We start from the raw sequence: 19720 nt of genomic DNA, 5'->3' as shown, positions 1-19720 counted from the left end.
GCCAATTTCACGAAAACTAAAAAATATGACAATTTCAAAATAAGGTCCAGAATGAACAATGCAGACATTCCTGGCTCTAAAGTAACATTTTCTTTGTTCATCAGTCATGTCTCCAGGCCCCTCTGATATTACTCTTGCTTTCTATTTTGAATTTTTATTCAAACAAAAAATAGAAGATTTACTATTATGCAGACTATTGCAATACTGTAATAATTGTATAAATAACATCAACCCATTTATGACTGCATATTAGAATGGCTAGTTGGACATTTATTGGACAATGGCATCATTTGTTTACTTTTGAACATTGGCAAAAATCAAACATTTCTCCTACTTTGAGCTCCATTTCTAGGTTCTTTTTATAGTAAAATCAATCAAAATCACCTCAATTTCTATAATATGTTTTCCATTCTATCAAATGAGACCAAGAAAACGAGAATACAACCATAAATACTATACGAAAATAGACCACAAAGTCGGCATTTTAATTAAAAAAATGGTCAGAGTTTTTTTTCCCCATTATGCACTGCGTGCTCCAGGATTTTTTTTATATGGTGCACACTGACCACACAGACCCATTCTCTCACATGTGGGCCTACCAGCTTTCTCCTGCTTGATTTGAAGCCGCTAGAATTTATGAGTATATATACGTCAAGCACGGTACCTCGTAAGACGTATATATACGGCCGCGACAGTCAAAGGGTTAAGAAACTGATCCTCTCCAAAGCACAGAAGAAACATAGGCTGGATTACGCAAAGAAATATCTTCACTGGAATCCTCAACAGTGGTCTGAAGTACAGTGGAACCCCGAGTTTCGGCCGTAATCCGTTACAGGAGCTAGGCCTAAACTCAAAATGGCTGAAAGGCGAAGCAGTATTTCCCGTAAGAAATACTAGTAATGTAAATACAATTAATCCGTTCCAGACCCTTAAAAATATTCACAAAAAAATAATTTTGTTAAAGAATAATTATAGTTTTACATACACACAACACAGATAAATACATATAGCATACAATAGATAAATTTAAAATAACATTTACTTACCTTTATTGAAGAAACTTGCTGGCATCTGGAAGATAGGGAGGACTTAATGTTTGGAAGGGGAATCTCCCTTCTTTGTCTTATAATGTCACTAGGACCAGCTTGAGAGCCACTGGACCCCTGTTGCACAAAATAACTGTTAAGAGTGCTCTGTTTTTGGCATCTCTTTAAGATTTCCCTAAAATGGGACATGGTTCTGTCACTGAACTTGTTGCAGAGATGGCAGCCAGCCAGCCTGGCTGGTTGCCTGGCTGGCTGGTTGCCTGGCTGGCTGGATGCCTGGCTGGCTGGATGCCTGGTTTGCTGGTTGCCTGGCTGGCTGGTTGCCTGGCTGGCTGGATGCCTGGCTGGCTGGATGTCTGGCTGGCTGGTTGCCTGGCTGGCTGGTTGCCTGGCTGGCTGGCTGGATGCCTGGCTGGATGCCTGGCTGGATGGCTGGCTGGCTGGCTGGCTGGTTGGCAGGATGAGCGCGCAGGGTAGTGTTCACTCAAGGGTAAACAACGCTAGACTGGCTCACGACGCCTGCGTGGGGAGGCTCGCAAGTGCGGGCAGATGGACGGGTCTGGTATGCTGGCCGAAATTCGGGGCAAAGGCCGAAACTCTGGACAAAATTTGGCTGAAAAAGCAGTTGAAACTCGAAGCGGCTGATACTCAGGGCAGCCGAAACTTGGGATTCCACTGTACTTTGGGGTGATGAAGCAACCTTCACCATCACCTGTAACCTTGGGGGACATGTGGACTGGCCCAGAGGTAGTGACCCGCTAGACCCACGCCACACCTGTGGGACCACTAAACCCCCAGACTCACTCGGTGTTTCAGTGCTCAGAGTGTTGGTGAACTTGACTCACGAAATCGTAATGACCGCTGGTTCAATCCCGGCCGGGGTATGGTTTGTTGGTGAACTCATTGTGCTTAACAAAAACCAGTGTATGAACCAGTATAATTACCTGGAGTTATTGCATGACAATTTACCTGAGGCATTTGACAAGTGTGGAGCTATGGTTTTTATGCAGGATGGTGCACCGTGTCATACTGCCAAATCTGTAGTTCATTGGCTTAAGGACTGTGAAGTGAAGTTCTTTAATGACTGACCAGGCAATTCCCCAAACCTAAACTCTGTTTAGAACCTCTGGCCAATAGTGAAACGGAGTTTACTGGGAAAGGATATCAGTTCCATCCCATGGCTGGAGGCTGCTCTACATAAGGCATGGAACAATATACCTCCCTCAACCATATACATGGCTGAGGGACATGTTTAAGCGTAAAGGACGCAGCACCAAGTATTAAAACCTCAGTAAGTGTGCAAATGTATATATTATAATCTTTCATGGTATGTGTTTGTGTTTTGGTACATGTATGGGGGAGGGGCAGCATAATGTCATGACTAGCAAAACTAGCAAAACACCCGTCACACTTTTGTATCATCATTTGCAGATGACACTAAAATAAGCATGAAAGTCACTATGGTAGAGGACACTGAAAAATTACAGGAAGACATAAGCAGAATTTTCCAGTGGGCAGTGGAGAACAACATGACATTCAGTGGTGATAAGTTCCATCTGCTTAGGTATGGAAAGAATGAAGAACTCAAAAGGAACACTATATACAAAACTCAAGAGGGTCACCAAATAGAACGAAAGGAACACGTAAAAGACAAGGGAATAATTATGTCGGCTGATCTTTCTTTTAACCCTTTGACTGTTTCGGTCGTATATATATATACGTCTTATGAGCCACCGTGTTTGACCTATATATACTCAAAAATTCTAGCAGCTTCAAATCAAGCAGGAGAAAGCTGGTAGGCCCACATGTGAGAGAATGGGTCTGTGTGGTCAGTATGCACCATATAAAAGCACACAGTGCATAATGAGAAAAAAAACTCCGACCATTTTTCTTAATTAAAATGCTGATTTTGTGATCTATTTTCGTATAGTATTTATGGTTGTATTCTCATTTTCTTGGTCTCATTTGATAGAATGGAAAACATATTATAGAAATAGAGGTGATTTCGATTGGTTTTACTATGAAAAGAACCTTGAAATGGAGCTCAAAGTAGGGGAAATGTTTGATTTTTGCTGATGTTCAAAAGTAAACAAATGATGTCATTTTCCAATAAATGTCCAAGTAGCCATTCTAATATGCAGTCATGAATGGGTTGACATTATTTATACAATTATTACAATATTGCAGTAGTCTGCATATCAGTAAATCTTCTATTTTTTGTTTGAATAAAAATTCAAAATAGAAAGCAAGAGTAATATCAGAGGGACCTGGAGATGTGACTGATGAACAAAGAAAATGTTATTTTAGAGCCAGGAATGTCTGTATTGTTCATTCTGGACCCTGTTTTGAAATTGTCATATTTTTTAATTTTCGAGAAATTGGCCAAATTGCAAATTTCTGACCACGTTATTGGGTAGTTGAAATCGGTAAATGGGCAGTTTCTTGTACTCAATCAATAGAAAAAATGGAGATCTAAAGAAATAGCTATGAGTTTGGTTGACTGGAACAATGGAATTAGCCGAAAATAGGGCTTAAAATGGGCGAAACTGCTGATTCGTAAATATCGCCGAGGTCACTAAATTCACGAGAGCGTAATTCCGTCAGTTTTCCATCAAATTTTGTTCTTTTGGTGTCATTACAATCAGAAAAAGATTCTCTATCATTTGATAAGAAAAAGTAATTTTTTTTTTGGAAATTTTGCGACACCAAGAGACACCTCAGAATTTGGGGTTGCGACAGTCATGGGGTTAAGGAACGTAGCAAGATGACGATCACGGCAGCCAGGAAGATGATGGGGTGGGTATTAAGAACTTTCAAAACTAGGGAAATAATGCCGATGGTGACACTCTTCAAATCGCTAGTGCTCCCTTATTTAGAATATTGCTCATTGCTGATGGCCCCGTTTAAAGCAGGAGAAATATCAGAGCTGGAACAAATACAGAGATCGTTTATGGCTCGCTTTGAGCCAGTAAAGCACCTAAATTACTGGGAACGCCTTCAAGTGTTGAACATGTACTCACTGGAGCGGAGGAGAGAGAGAGAGAGATACGTGATAATATATACCTGGGAAATACTCGAGGGCCTGGTCCCAAATTCACACACTGCCATAACAACATACAGGAGTGAGAGATATTTGAAGAAGTGAAAGATAAACTCATTGAGGGGCAGGGGTGCAGTGGGGACAGAAGGGAACACTGTATCAACATCCGGTATCCCAGACTTTTCAACATCTTACCAGAAGATATCAGAAACATGGCTGGAACAAGCATAGAAGCCTTCAAGAGAAAACTGGACAAGTATCTTCACCAGGTGCCATATCAACCAGGCTGTGATGGATATGTGGGGCAGTGGGCCTCTAGCAGCAACAGCCTGGTTGATCAGGCAAGCACTGGATGAGCCTGGCCCATGGCCGGGCTCTGTAAGTAGTTAAACTCTCGAAACTCTTCAAAGGTATATCAGTAAATAATTTTAGTCATTCTTCTCTGTATGTTCTCCAATGAATCTATATACATTCTGTACTAAGGAGACCAAAACTGAGCGGCATAATCTAAATGAGGCCTCACTAGAGATGTATAGAGCTGTAAAATAACTTTTGGATTTCTGTTACTTATACATGTACTTCTTGACATAAATCTTAGTAATCTGTTAGCCTTATTGTGCACATTTAGGCGCTGCTGTCTTGGCTTTAGATTTCTGCTTATCATGACTTCCAAGTCTTTTTCACATTCTGTATGATCAAGCTTTCCTTCACCTAGTTTATAACTTTGAGGGTTATTTTCATTACCAAGAACTAGAACTTTACACTTGTCCATATTAAATTTCATCTGCTACTTTTCAGACCAAGACATTAATTTGTCCAAATCCTCCTGGAGTTCACTGGTATTCTCCTCAGAATGAATCATGCGGCCTATTTTTGTATCGTCAGCAAATTTACTCGTGTCACTCGTAATTTCTTCATTATTATTATTTTTTTTATTAACACACTGGCCGATTCCCACCAAGGCAGGGTGGGAATCGGCCACTGTCTTGCCAGAAGGGTGCTTTACACTACAGTTTTTAAACTGCAACATTAACACCCCTCCTTCAGAGTGCAGGCACTGTATTTCCCATCTCCAGGACTCAAGTCCGGCCTGCCGGTTTCCCTGAATCCATTCATAAATGTTACTTTGCTCACACTCCAACAGCATGTCAAGTATTAAAAACCATTTGTCTCCATTCACTCCTATCAAACACGCTCATGCATGCCCGCTGGAAGTCCAAGCCCCTCACACACAAAACGTCCTTTACCCCCACCCTCCAACCTTTCCTAGGCCGACCCCTACCCTGCCTTCCTTCCACTACAGACTGATACACTCTTGAAGTCATTCTGTTTCGCTCCATTCTCTCTACATGTCCGAACCACCTCAACAACCCTTCCTCAGCCCTCTGGACAACAGTTTTGGTAATCTCGCACCTCCTCCTAACTTCCAAACTACGAATTCTCTGCATTATATTCACACCACACATTGCCCTCAGACATGACATCTCCACTGCTTCCAGCCTTCTCCTCGCTGCAACATTCATCACCCATGCTTCACACCCATATAAGAGTGTTGGTAAAACTATCCTCTCATACATTCCCCTCTTTGCCTCCAAGGGCAAAGTTCTTTGTCTCCACAGACTCCTAAGTGCACCGCTCACCCTTTTCCCCTCATCAATTCTGTGATTCACCTCATCTTTCATAGACCCATCCACTGACATGCCCACTCCCAAATATCTAAATACATTCACCTCCTCCATACTCTCTCCCTCCAATCTGATATCTAATCTTTCATCACCTAATCTTTTTGTTGTCCTCATAACCTTACTCTTTCCTGTATTCACTTTTAATTTTCTTCTTCTGCATACCCTACCAAATTCATCCACCAACCTCTGCAACTTCTCTTCAGAATCTCCCAAGAGCACAGTGTCATCAGCAAAGAGCAACTGTGATATCTCCTACTTTATGTGTGATTCTTTATCTTTTAACTCCACGCCTCTTGCCAAGACCCTCACATTTACTTCTCTTACAACCCCATCTATAAATATATTAAACAACCACGGTGACATCATACATCTAATAATATCAGCTATAATTGATTCTAATAATTTGCCTACTACAAACGTCAGGCTTATTGGATGGTAATTTGATGAAATGGACTTATCCCCTGATTTGAGTGTAGGAACTACATTAGTTATCTTCCACATCTCTGGCACAACACTAGTTAGGATGGAACATTAAACACACTCGTTAATGGCTGACTAAGTTCCATCTTGCATTCTTTAAGAACCCTGGAAAACAACTCGTTAGGTCCCGGGGACTTGTATTGTTTCAGTTTATCTATCTGTTTGATAACCAGGTCCCTTGTGACAGTAATATTAGTTAATTTGAATTCTTCAGGAACTGAATACTGTAATTGTTAATTTCTGGAATGTTATTTACGTCTTGTTGTGTAAAGACTGACATTTTTTTTTTTTTTTAAACAAGTAGGCTGTCTCCCATCGAGGCAGGGTGACCCAAAAAGAAATTTTATTTTTTTATTATTATCACACTGGCCGATTCCCACCAAGGCAGGGTGGCCCGAAAAAGAAAAACTTTCACCATCATTCACTCCATCACTGTCTTGCCAGAAGGGTGCTTTACACTACAGTTTTTAAACTGCAACATTAACACCCCTCCTTCAGAGTGCAGGCACTGTACTTCCCATCTCCAGGACTCAAGTCCGGCCTGCCGGTTTCCCTGAACCCCTTCATAAATGTTACTTTGCTCACACTCCAACAGCACGTCAAGTATTAAAAACCATTTGTCTCCATTCACTCCTATCAAACACGCTCACGCATGCCTGCTGGAAGTCCAAGCCCCTCGCACACAAAACCTCCTTTACCCCCTCTCTCCAACCTTTCCTAGGCCGACCCCTACCCCGCCTTCCTTCCACTACAGACTGATACACTCTTGAAGTCATTCTGTTTTGCTCCATTCTCTCTACATGTCCGAACCACCTCAACAACCCTTCCTCAGCCCTCTGGACAACAGTTTTGGTAATCCCGCACCTCCTCCTAACTTCCAAACTACGAATTCTCTGCATTATATTCACACCACACATTGCCCTCAGACATGACATCTCCACTGCCTCCAGCCTTCTCCTCACTGCAACATTCATCACCCATGCTTCACACCCATATAAGAGCATTGGTAAAACTATACTCTCATACATTCCCCTCTTTGCCTCCAAGGACAAAGTTCTTTGTCTCCACAGACTCCTAAGTGCACCACTCACCCTTTTCCCCTCATCAATTCTATGATTCACCTCATCTTTCATAGACCTATCCACTGACACGTCCACTCCCAAATATCTGAATACATTCACCTCCTCCATACTCTCTCCCTCCAATCTGATATCCAATCTTTCATCACCTAATCTTTTTGTTATCCTCATATCTTTCAAGTTTAATTTTAACCTCCAAGACACCAGGATGCAAATGGAACATCAGAATGGAATGGAGGAACACTGCAGGAGGCCTACTGATCTGCAGTGTAAGAGCGAAGGACACACGTTGCAGAATAAGCATTTAGTGGGTCAACGTTTCGGTCAGCCTTACTCTTTCCTGTATTCACTTTTAATTTTCTTCTTTTACATACCCTACCAAATTCATCCACCAATCTCTGCAACTTCTCTTCAGAATCTCCCAAGAGCACAGTGTCATCAGCAAAGAGCAACTGTGATATCTCCTACTTTATGTGTGATTCTTTATCTTTTAACTCCACGCCTCTTGTCAAGACCCTCGCATTTACTTCTCTTACAACCCCATCTATAAATATATTAAACAACCATGGTGACATCACACATCCTTGTCTAAGGCCTACTTTTACTGGGAAATAATTTCCCTCTTTCCTACATACTCTAACTTGAGCCTCACTATCCTCGTAAAAACTCTTCACTGCTTTCAGTAACCTACCTCCTATACCATACACCTGCAACATCTGCCACATTGCCCCCCTATCCACCCTGTTATAACCCTTTTCCAAATCCATAAATGCCACAAAGACCTCTTTAGCCTTATCTAAATACTGTTCACTTATATGTTTCACTGTAAACACCTGGTCCACACACCCCCTACCTTTCCTAAAGCCTCCTTGTTCATCTGCTATGCTATTCTCCATCTAACTCTTAATTCTTTCAATAATAACTCTACCATACACTTTACCAGCTATACTCAGCCGACTTACCCCCCTATAATTTTTGCACTCTCTTTTGTCCCCTTTGCCTTTATACAAAGGAACTATGCATGCTCTCTGCCAATCCCTAGGTACCTTACCCTCATCCATACATTTATTAAATAATTGCACCAACCACTCCAAAACTATATCCCCACCTGCTTTTAACATTTCTATCTTTATCCCATCAATCCCGGCTGCCTTACCCCCTTTCATTTTACCTACTGCCTCACGAACTTGCCCCACACTCACAACTGGCTCTTCCTCACTCCTACAAGATGTTATTCCTCCTTGCCCTATACACGAAATCACAGGTTCCCTATCTTCATCAACATTTAACATGTCCTGGACAAATCGCGTGTGGCGGGTTTTTTAACGAGTGGCGAGGCAAAATTTTTGCGTTAAAATGTATCAAATACCGGATTTAACGTATACTATACCAATGCCATCGAATATCGGGGGTCCACTGTACTAGGGGATGGCTACTGACATTAGCTTAAGGATTATATACATGTAATGTACAGGTATAAAGAAAGAATTAAAGAAAAAAGACTCATTATATTGAATGTTATTGATAATATCAAGTGAAAATAGGGGGTTTTGCAGTTTCACAGTGCCTATACAAAAGCTGCCACTGAGCAACACTCCCATTCTCATATAACACACCATTATAAGAGACTGATGATATTATTATTACTATCATAATAAAAAAGAAGCACTAAACCCACAAGGGTCATGAATAGCTATAGATAGAGTGAAGGCATACAAAAGGAATATTTTTCTACAGTTATCCCCCAGTAACTGGTGTTTGACTAGAGAAAACATAATTCTTCCGTCACTCCTGTAAACTGCTTGGTAAACACATCTCGTATTTATGTCAATTTTTATACTGTGGGTGTATGTTTCATGTTTACATGTTATGTAGCTTGTTTATTATATAATTTTGAAAAAAATATCATATTTGGATTAATGGAAATGTCTATATTAACATAATATATGACATTTAATGCACCCAAGAGATTATTATATGGCGTCAGGAGTAGAGAGACTCTTAGTGATTTTAATGTGTACCTGCATGGCAGCACAGTATGTAACTATATTTAGGTACAGGTGCACATAAATATAATTATCAGAGTACATATAAAATATGCAATAACTTTGAAATACTTGAAATTTTGGAAAGTTTCCAGACAGAATAAAGAGATGTGCTCATGGAGAATGTAAACAAACCTGGTGGGGTGTGCCATATTAGAAAGACAGGGAGCTGTATAGCAAGTTTTGGTCATAATTTGAAGTCGCCATATTAGCGGAACGACGTAAGACGAAATGTGATCAGAGAGACATAAAACTCCAAACCGACTTGCTAGCCACTGGGCCAGCTGGCTACAACAGGATTCATCCAGCTAGGTTTGTATATTTATACACCATAGAAGCCACTGTGACCACAAATGCAAGTTTTTACAGACGAATCTCCCACCAGCATGGCCATGACTAGCTCTAGCTCAAATCCATACCACAGCGGGGATAGAACCCATGATCAGAGAGTTGTAAAACTCCAGACCGACGCGCTAACTACTGGGCCAGCTGCAATCATGTCATTATGATTTCGTGAGTCATATATAATACAAATGTTGGAATCTGCTAATGTGTGCAGTCCCTTGTTTGTTCAGTAATATCAGTTAGAAATGTATAGTGACTGCTCTCAGAATCCTGTTTAGTTTTGTCTTGATATAATTATCGTGCTGCTACATAGTTCATGATATGGGAGTGTAGATGCAGTGAACAATGCACATGTTATTTATATTGTCCATCTTGTAAGCACATCTGTGTTCCCGTAGGCAAGATTGACAGCCAAGACCTGTCTCATCGATGTAAACTTTACTACATCATCTACATGGAATGCTGTAAACACCAGCAGCAAAGATACACTTGTGTCAGTGAGGTCTGGGGATGTCTTAAATGGTTTGTTGGTTACTATAGCAATGCCCAGGTTGACTTTATGTAAGACAGAAGTGATATACAGTGGACCCCCGCATAACGATGGCATCACATAGCGATTTTTCCGCATACCGATTACTTTTATCGCAAAATTTTTGCCGCGCATACCGATTAAAAACCCGCTCACCGATTTTCGTCCGAGACGCGTCCAATGTGCCCTCAGCCAGCCTCACATGTGCCGCCCGTCCCATTGTTTACCAGCCAGCCTCCGCGGTAACATCCAAGCATACACTCGGAATATTTCGTATTATTACAGTATTTTCGGTGCTGTTTCTGGAAAATAAGTGACCATGGGCCCCAAGAAAGCTTCTAGTGCCAACCCTACACCTCAAAGGGTAAGAATTACTATAGAAATGAAGAAAGAGATAATTGATAAGTATGAAAGTGGAGTGCGTATAGCCGACCTAGTCAAGCTGTACAAGAAACCCCAATCAACCATCGCTACTATTGTGGGCACCAGAAAGACAATCAAGGAAGCTGTTCTTGCCAAAGGTTCAACTGTGTTTTCGAAACAAAGATCGCAAGTGATGGAAGATGTTGAGAGACTCTTATTGGTGTGGATAAATGAAAAACAGCTAGCAGGAGATAGCATCTCTCAAGCGATCATATGTGAAAAGGCTAGGAAGTTGCATGAGGATTTAATTAAAAAAATGCCTGCAACTAGTGATGATGTGAGTGAATTTAAGGCCAGCAAAGGTTGGTTTGAGAGATTTAAGAAGCGTAGTGGCATCCATAGTGTGATAAGGCATGGTGAGGCTGCCAGTTCGGACCACAAAGCGGCTGAAAAATATGTGCAGGAATTCAAGGAGTACATAGAAACTGAAGGACTGAAACCTGAACAAGTGTTTAATTGTGATGAAACAGGCCTGTTCTGGAAGAAAATGCCAAGCAGGACCTACATTACTCAGGAGGAAAAGGCACTCCCAGGACATAAGCCTATGAAAGACAGGCTTACTTTGTTGATGTGTGCCAATGCTAGTGGTGATTGCAAAGTTAAGCCTTTATTAGTGTATCACTCTGAAACTCCCAGAGCGTTCAGGCAAAAGAATGTCCTCAAGGATAATTTGTGTGTGCTGTGGAGGGCAAACAGTAAGGCATGGGTCACTAGGGAATTTTTCTATAACTGGTTACACCATGCATTTGCCCCCAATGTGAAAAATTACCTAACTGAAAAGAAATTAGACCTTAAGTGCCTCCTGGTGTTAGACAATGCCCCTGGTCATCCTACAGACGTGGCAGAGCGACTTTATGGGGACATGAGCTTCATTAAGGTGAAGTTTTTGCCTCCTAATACCACGCCTCTCCTGCAGCCCATGGACCAGCAGGTTATTTCCAACTTCAAGAAACTGTACACAAAAGCTCTGTTTGAAAGGTGCTTTGTAATGACCTCAGAAACTCAACTGACTCTAAGAGAGTTTTGGAGAGATCACTTTAATATCCTCAATTGTGTAAACCTTATAGGTAAGGCTTGGGAGGAAGTGACTAAGAGGACCTTGAACTCTGCTTGGAAGAAACTGTGGCCAGAATGTGTAGACAAAAGGGATTTTGAAGGGTTTGAGGCTAACCCTGAGAATCCTGTGCCAGTTGAGGAATCCATTGTGGCATTGGGAAAGTCCTTGGGGTTGGAGGTTAGTGGGGAGGATGTGGAAGAGTTGGTGGAGGAGGACAATGAAGAACTAACCACTGATGAGCTGATAGATCAACTTCAAGAGCAAGAGGCCAGACCTGGGGAAACTGGTTCAGAGGAGGGGAGAGAGAAATTGAAGAAGTTGCCTACTACAAAGATAAAGGAAATCTGTGCTAAGTGGCTTGAAGTGCAAACCTTCATGGATGAAAATCACCCTCACACAGCTATTGCAAGCCGTGCTGGTGATTATTACACTGACAATGTTGTGAAACACTTTAGGCAAGTCATAAAGGAACGAGAGGTACAGGCCACTATGGACAGATATCTTGTGCGAAAGAAGTCCAGTGACTCTGAAGCTGGCCCTAGTGGCATTAAAAAAAGAAGGGAAGTAACCCCAGAAAAGGACTTACTACCTCAAGTCCTAATGGAAGGGGATTCCCCTTCTAAACAGTAAGAAGATAATGCTCTCCCCTCCTCCCATCCCATCAATCATCACCAGATCTTCAATAAAAGTAAGTGTCATGTAATTGTGCATGCCTTTTTCAGTTTGTGTGTATTAAAATTAACATTTCATGTGGTAAAAAAAAATTTTTTTCATACTTTTGGGCGTCTTGCACGGATTAATTTTATTTCCATTATTTCTTATGGGGAAAATTCATTCGCATAACGATTATTTCGCATAACAATTATCCCTCTTGCACGGATTAAAATCGTTAACCGGGGGTCCACTGTAGTGATTGTAATCTGTTCTGTGGGGAGGACAAGACAGTGATCAGTATTAGCTCTTTCTCTGGGAGTTACATTTGTAATACTGTATATGCTAATTGAACTCCTCCCTCATATTTGGTACCTCTTACAGTACTTGTTTTAGGCCATAAAAATGCTCTTAAAAATATTTTTGTAATGCACCAGTCATCTCCTACCAAATTAGGGTGACTCAAATGAGCTTATTCACCATCATTCATTCAGTCACTGTCTTACCAGAAGTGTGTTGACAGTTCAGATAACTCTCTGAACTGAGACATCTTGCCTCTCCTTCAGAATGCAGGCACTGTGCTTACCACCTCCAGGACTCGACTCTGGCTGATTGGTCTTCTTGAATCCCATCATAAATGTTACCCTGCTTTCACTCTAAGAGCACATCAGGTAACAAAAACCACTTGCCTCCATCCACTCTTGTCTAATGCGCTCACACAAGCCTGTTGAATGTTTAGGCTCCTAGTGCTCAATACCTCTTTTACCCCCTCCCTTCAAGCCTTTATGGGATGACCAGTGGCCATCCTTCCCTCCACCCTCGACCATACCTGTTAATGCTAAGAGTGAAGAATGAGTTTCTTTACATTTTGAAGTAACGATCATTGTTGTGATGGGCAAATGTGCGGGTTGTGTGCAGTGGATTGTAGTGTTTTTTAGTACATATCTTAAAACTTATCATTTTATATAATATTTTGTTAATGCAAAACTTCATAACACTCTATTACAGGTATCCTCATATACGAAATGCTTGCTGGATATCCACCATTTTTTGATGATAACCCTTTTGGTATATACGAAAAAATCTTGGGTGGCCGTGTAGAGTGGCCAAGACACTTGGATACTTCAGCCAAAGATCTTGTCAAGAAACTTCTTACTCAGGACCGGACAAAACGCCTTGGTAATATGAAGGTAATGTAACACCACCTGTTGTTGCCTCCATGTATTATTCATAGGTCAGTCCTATTTAATATTAATATTATTATTTATTAACACATCAGCCACTTACCACCAAGGCAGGACGGCCCAAAAAAGAAAAACTTTTATCATCATTCACTCCATCACTGTCTTGCCAGAGTCGTGCTTACACTACAGTTATAAAACTGCAACGTTAATACCCCTCCTTCAGATTGAAGGCACAGTACTTCCCATCTCCAGGACTCAAGTCCGGCCTACCAGTTTCCCTGAATTCCTTCATAAATATTACCCTGCTCACATTCCAACACACGTCAAGTCCTAAAAACCATTTGTCTCCATTCGCTCGTAACACACTTGCACATGCTTACTGGAAGTCCAAGCCCCTCGCACACAAAACTTCCTTTACCCCCTCCCTCCAACCTTTCCTAGGCTGACCTCTACCCCGCCTTCCCTCCACTACAGATTTATACTTGAAGTCATTCTGTTTCCTTCCTTTCTCTCTACATATCCGAACCACCTCCTACCCCTCCTCAGCCCTCTGGATAATAGTTTTGGTAATCACGCATCTCTTACTGTAATACTATATTCAAATGCATGAGGACAGCAATTAAATCTCAGCAGCTGTAGGGTGCCCACAACATCTATTGAGAGCACAATCCCTCATCATGAAATGATGGCTGCTCTTATAATAATAATAATAATAATAATAAGTTTATTTCTTTGTAAAGGTTACAATGTGTAATTACAATTTTGATTTGCTAAGTACAAAGATAGCCACTATCATGCCGAGGCATTTCAAGCAAACTAATCTAATACGTAGTAACTAATTAAAACTAGATAAGATAATAGTACATAGTGATTATACTTAAAACTAAACATGGAATAGTGGTTAGCTGTTTTACAATCTTATTTGGATTTAATAAATCTTGTGTATACTGTACTTAGTACAAAATCTAATTTACAAGTAATGCTGCAGGTGGTAATATTTTATGGAATGGCAGAATTAAAAGCCAGGAGGTCACATGATAAAACTAGTCAGTAGATGTTTGGTTGATTTGGTTAATATTGTGAGATAAGATGATTTTTTAGCAGAGTCCTAAATTTATAAGCTGTCTGGGGATCTTTGACCTGTTCCAGTAGCAAGTTCCAGATCTTCGGGCTTTTTATATGTATAGTACTCTTGCATAGTGAGTCTTACTCGACGAATGTTGAAAAGTGCCTTATGCCTTGTATTGTGACTTTGCATTCTGTTGTAACTGTCGGGGAGTAGTTTTAGGGGAGGGTTTACAGTGAAGTTTAAAGTCCTGTATATGTAGTAGGCACAATAATACGAGTGTATATCTTGTATACTTAGCAAGTTGAGTCTTTTGAAAAGTGGTGGGATGTGCTGTCCAGCACAGGAGCTGGTTATCACCCGCACAGCAGCTTTTTGTTGGATTATTAAGGGTCTAAGGTGGTTGGCAGTGGTTGAGCTCCAGGCACAAATACTATAGGTAAAGTAAGGATATATTAGAGAAGGGTAAGGAGAGTCATTTGTGGTACATAGTAGCATATCTTGGAAAGGATTCCTACTGATTTGGAAATTTTCTTGGCTATGTGATGGGTATGGGACTGAAATTTAACCCTCTGACTGTCACGGCCGTATATATACGTCTTACGAGGTACCGTGTTTGACGTATATATACTCATAAATTCTAGCGGCTTCAAATCAAGCAGGAGAAAGCTGGTAGGCCCACATGTGAGAGAATGGGTCTGTGTGGTCAGTGTGCACCATATAAAAAAAATCCTGGAGCATGCAGTGCATAATGAGAAAAAAAAACTCCGACCGTTTTTTTTAATTAAAATGCCGACTTTGTGGTCTATTTTCGTATAGTATTTATGGTTGTATTCTCATTTTCTTGGTCTCATTTGATAGAATGGAAAACATATTATATAAATAAAGGTGATTTTGATTAATTTTACCATAAAAAGAACCTGGAAATGGAGCTCAAAGTAGTGGAAATGTTTGATTTTTGCCGATGTTCAAAAGTAAACAAATGATGTCATTGTCCAATAAATGTCCAACTAGCCATTCTAATATGCAGTCATGAATGGGTTGATGTTATTTATACAATTATTACAGTATTGCAGTAGTCTGCATAATAGTAAGTCTTCTATTTTTTGTTTAAATAAAAATTCAAAATAGAAAGCAAGAGTAATATCAGAGGGGCCTGGAGACATGACTGATGAATAAAGAAAATGTTATTTTAGAGCCAGGAATGTCTGCATTATTCATTCTGGACCTTATTTTGAAATTGTCATATTTTTTAATTTTTGTGAAATTGGCCAAATTGCAAATTTCTGACCACATTATTGGGTAGTTGAAATCGGTAAATGGGCAGTTTCTTGTACTCATTCGATAGAAAAAACGGAGTTCTAAAGAAATAGCTACGAGTTTGGTCGACTGGAACAATGGAATTAGCCGAAAATAGGGCTCAAAGTGGGCGAAATCGCCGATTTGTAAATATCGCCGAGGTCGCTAACTTCGCGAGAGCATAATTCCGTCAGTTTTCCATCAAATTTCGTTTTTTTGGTGTCATTACAATTGGGAAAAGATTCTCTATCATTTCATAAGAAAAAATAATATATTTTTTTTTTTTAAATTTTGCGACACCAGGAGACACCTCAGGATTGGGGGTTGCGACAGACAAGGGGTTAAGATTACAGTCAAGAAGACCTAGAAATTTGCCCTCCGTTTGTCTTGATATAGAGGAACCATTTAACAGTATGTTGAGTTGAATATTTGAGGCTCTGTTGCCAAACAGCATGAAGTATGTTTTGTCTATGTTGAGAGTGAGTTTGTTGGTCATCATCCAAGCATATATCTTTAGCAGTTCATTGTTTACAGTGTTTCCAAGCACAGCTGGGTCTGAATGGGAGTAGACATATGTAGTGTCATCTGCGAATAGAACTGGTGTAAGGAGTTGGGATGCATTGGGGAGATCATTGATGTAGATGAGAAAGAGGAGTGGGCCTAGGACACTACCTTGGGGTACTCCTACAGCTACAGGTTGGATAGTGGAGTTGACTCCATTTGCATGTGCACACTGGTGTCTGTTGTTAAGATAGGATTTTAGGTAGTCAAGAGAATGTCCTCTTATGCCGTAATGATTCAGTTTGAGGTGCAAGAGATTGTGGTCATCTGTGTCAAATGCTTTTCTTAGGTCGATAAAGAGCCCCAGGGGATATTCATTTTTATCGAGAGCTGTGTATGTTAGATCAAGCATTTGTATAATAGCATCATTCGTGCTTTTTTTGGTCTAAATCCAAACTGGCATGGGTTAAGTATGCTGTTGGATTTAAGGTAGGAGTAAAGTCGCTTGTGTATTATTTTTCCAAATATCTTGGAGAGTAAGGGCAAGTTTGATATGGGTCTGTAATTGTTCAAATCAGTTGGATCTCCACCTTTATGGATCGGGGTGACCCTTGCTGTCTTGAATATGGATGGGAAGGTTGAGGAAGCTATAGATTTGTTAAACATTGTTGCAATAATGGGCGACAGTTCTGGTGCAGCTTTTTTATGTATGAATGGCGGCAGGTTATCTAGATCACCTGATTTGTTTTTTAATGATTTAATGATGAGTGAGACTTCAGTGGGATTAGTTGGAGCTAGAAATAGAGTATTTGGATAGTTGCCAGTGAGGTACTCTCTCGGATGGGTATTTGAGCTAGGAATTTGGCTCGCTAGCTTTGATCCTACGGTAGAGAAGAAGACATTAAATTTGTTGGCCGTGTCTATAGGTTGTATGTGAGGTTCATCTGGTTTAGTTAAGTCTATCTCTCTAGTTCCAGTCGGTTTTCTTGAGCCCAAAATTTAGGAGAGGGTTTGTCAGAAACTTTTCATGTCATCTTTCATTTCACTAAATCTGTTTTCATAATACATTTGCTTTGATTTACGTATTAGTTTTGTGAGTATTGATGTGTATCTTTTAGTAAATTCTTTAGTAATTAAGCCTAATCTGAATTGTTTTTCAATTTGGTGTTTTTTATTAATAGATTTGAAGATACTTCTAGTTAGCCAGGGGCTGTTTAGCCTCTTTTCTGTGATCTGTTTCGTTTTGACTGGGCAATGTTTGTTGTAGAGCTTTAGGGCTTTATGTAAAAAAATTTTGATATCTTTATTGATATTATTACTGTCATCTACCTCTCCCTGCCAATCAATGGCACCTAGAGCTAGTTTTAGGTTGTTTATTGATGTCTCATCATGCAGGCGAAATGAGATCTTTCTAGTTTCTTGAGGCAGTTTAGATAAGTTGGTTATGAGAAAAGTAGGGTAGTGGTCTGTGGTGTTATCTGTGATTATACCTGCTTGTATTGGTCTGTGGTGTTATCTGTGATTATACCTGCTTGTAGTGGTCTGTGGTGTTATCTGTGATTATACCTGCTTGTTGGTCCAGATATGGTCGAGTAATTAGGCACTAGTGTCAGAGATTCTTGTTGTCTTTGTTATAGAGGGTAGCAGTAAGATGTTGTTCATAGCATTTGTGAAATCAGTTCCTGGAGGGCCAGTTGCTTGGATAACGTTGATGTTGAAATCTCCTGCTAGTACCAGATGGTGTTTATTCAACTCTGACTCAGTTATCATGTTTCTAAGGTTATTGCTAAAAGTGTGTTTGAGTGTGGTAGTCTGTAGACTGCACCAACTGTTATAGGTTTCTTAAGTGTTCTTGATGTGAATTTAGCTATTATATATTCATCGTTTTTGTCCCGTACATTAGTTGATTTCACACATTCTAGTTCATCAGAGTAATAGTTGGCAGTGCCTCCTCCTGATTGGTCGGGCCTGAAGTTATGTATGGCTGTGTAACCAGGTATGGTAAATATGTCTGTCAGATCGTGTCTGAGCCAGGTTTCAGTAAGTATAATGAAAGTTATAGTAGCATTTAGAGACTTAAGTAGCGCAATGAGGTCATCATAGTGTTTACTCAATGATCTAACATTGTAGTTGAAGATTGTAATGTTCTTGCTGACACTGAGAAGGGTATTAACCTGACTAGCAGTGTAGTAATGGCAATTACTGTTAGGATTATGTGTGCTGTTCAATAAGAGGTTGATATCAGGATCAATAATTGCATTCATAAGGGGTACATAGAGAATTAGCTGATACAATTATTAAAGAACAAAAAGACAAAAGCAGTGATGTTAAACCACTAACAATAATGAACTAAGATAGTTCATTATCTTAGTTGAACCACTAACAATTATGAACTTATGAACTAAGATAGTTATTTTAAATCTAAAAAATAATGGAGCTACCGAATATTAAAATAAAACTCTTTAGCACCTTGATTATTTCAAAGTTAAATGTAATGGTTTCAAGTATAAAATAAGACAGAGAATAAAACACTTAAGTACCTGGATTAGCACCTTGAATAGCACCATAGGTGTCTTAAGTAGCTGGGAATTAATTACTGTTATTCACTAACAGTCATGAAAATAGGCCTTCCTTAATGTTAATGTATAATATACAAACTATTATTGTTTACACATTGCTGCAGCATAACATAATGTAAAAATGGATTTTCATACTTTTTATTTTATTATTAATTGGGATGTCCCTTCAAGAAAGTGAAATCTTGATCTTAAGAATTGGAACTACCCTTCCTTTCCCTAGATCATATTTGATTGCCTTGCCAGTCCTGTTGGTGCTATATGAACCAAGTTCACAGCTTCCTCCTCTGAATGTAAAAATAATCACTTAGGCTGTAACAGTAGCTATAATGAAGTACTGTACTTTAGCCCTGAGGAAGAATATGACATAAATGTTATTTTTTAATGTGCATGAGGAATTGTAGACAATAAGACCTAATGGTAGTAGGTTGGTAGACAGCAACCACCCAGGGAAGTACTACCGTCCTGCCAGATGACTGTGAAACAGAAACCTGTAACTGTTTTGCATGATGGTAGGATTGCTGGTTTCTTTTTCTGTCTCATAAACACGCTAGATAACAGGGATATCTTGCTACTCCTACTTACACTTTGGTCACACTTCACAGACACGCACATGCATATATATATATACATACATCTAGGTTTTTCTCCTTTTTCTAAATAGCTCTTGTTCTTCTTTATTTCTTCTATTGCCCATGGGGAAGTGGAAAAGAA

The 19720-nt window shown here is 40.0% G+C and overlaps 1 protein-coding gene across 4 annotated transcripts in view; it reads left to right on the top strand.

Annotated features, from left to right (window-relative positions):
• The window catches only part of Pka-C3 (Protein kinase, cAMP-dependent, catalytic subunit 3), a 383655-nt gene that overhangs the window by 357787 nt on the left and 6148 nt on the right, over positions 1–19720 (top strand). For all 4 annotated transcript variants that reach the window (XM_070091502.1, XM_070091501.1, XM_070091503.1 and 1 more), the window contains one exon: positions 13389–13570. In XM_070091502.1, the coding sequence (XP_069947603.1) occupies positions 13389–13570 (182 nt within the window). The remainder of the gene's footprint in view (positions 1–13388; positions 13571–19720) is intronic.

The sequence above is a fragment of the Cherax quadricarinatus genome, chromosome 35 (assembly GCF_038502225.1).
Source record: "Cherax quadricarinatus isolate ZL_2023a chromosome 35, ASM3850222v1, whole genome shotgun sequence".
NCBI classification, from domain to species: Eukaryota; Metazoa; Arthropoda; class Malacostraca; order Decapoda; family Parastacidae; genus Cherax; species Cherax quadricarinatus.
Note: the sequence above shows the minus strand (reverse complement) of the source record. Positions and strands in the feature narration are given on the sequence as shown.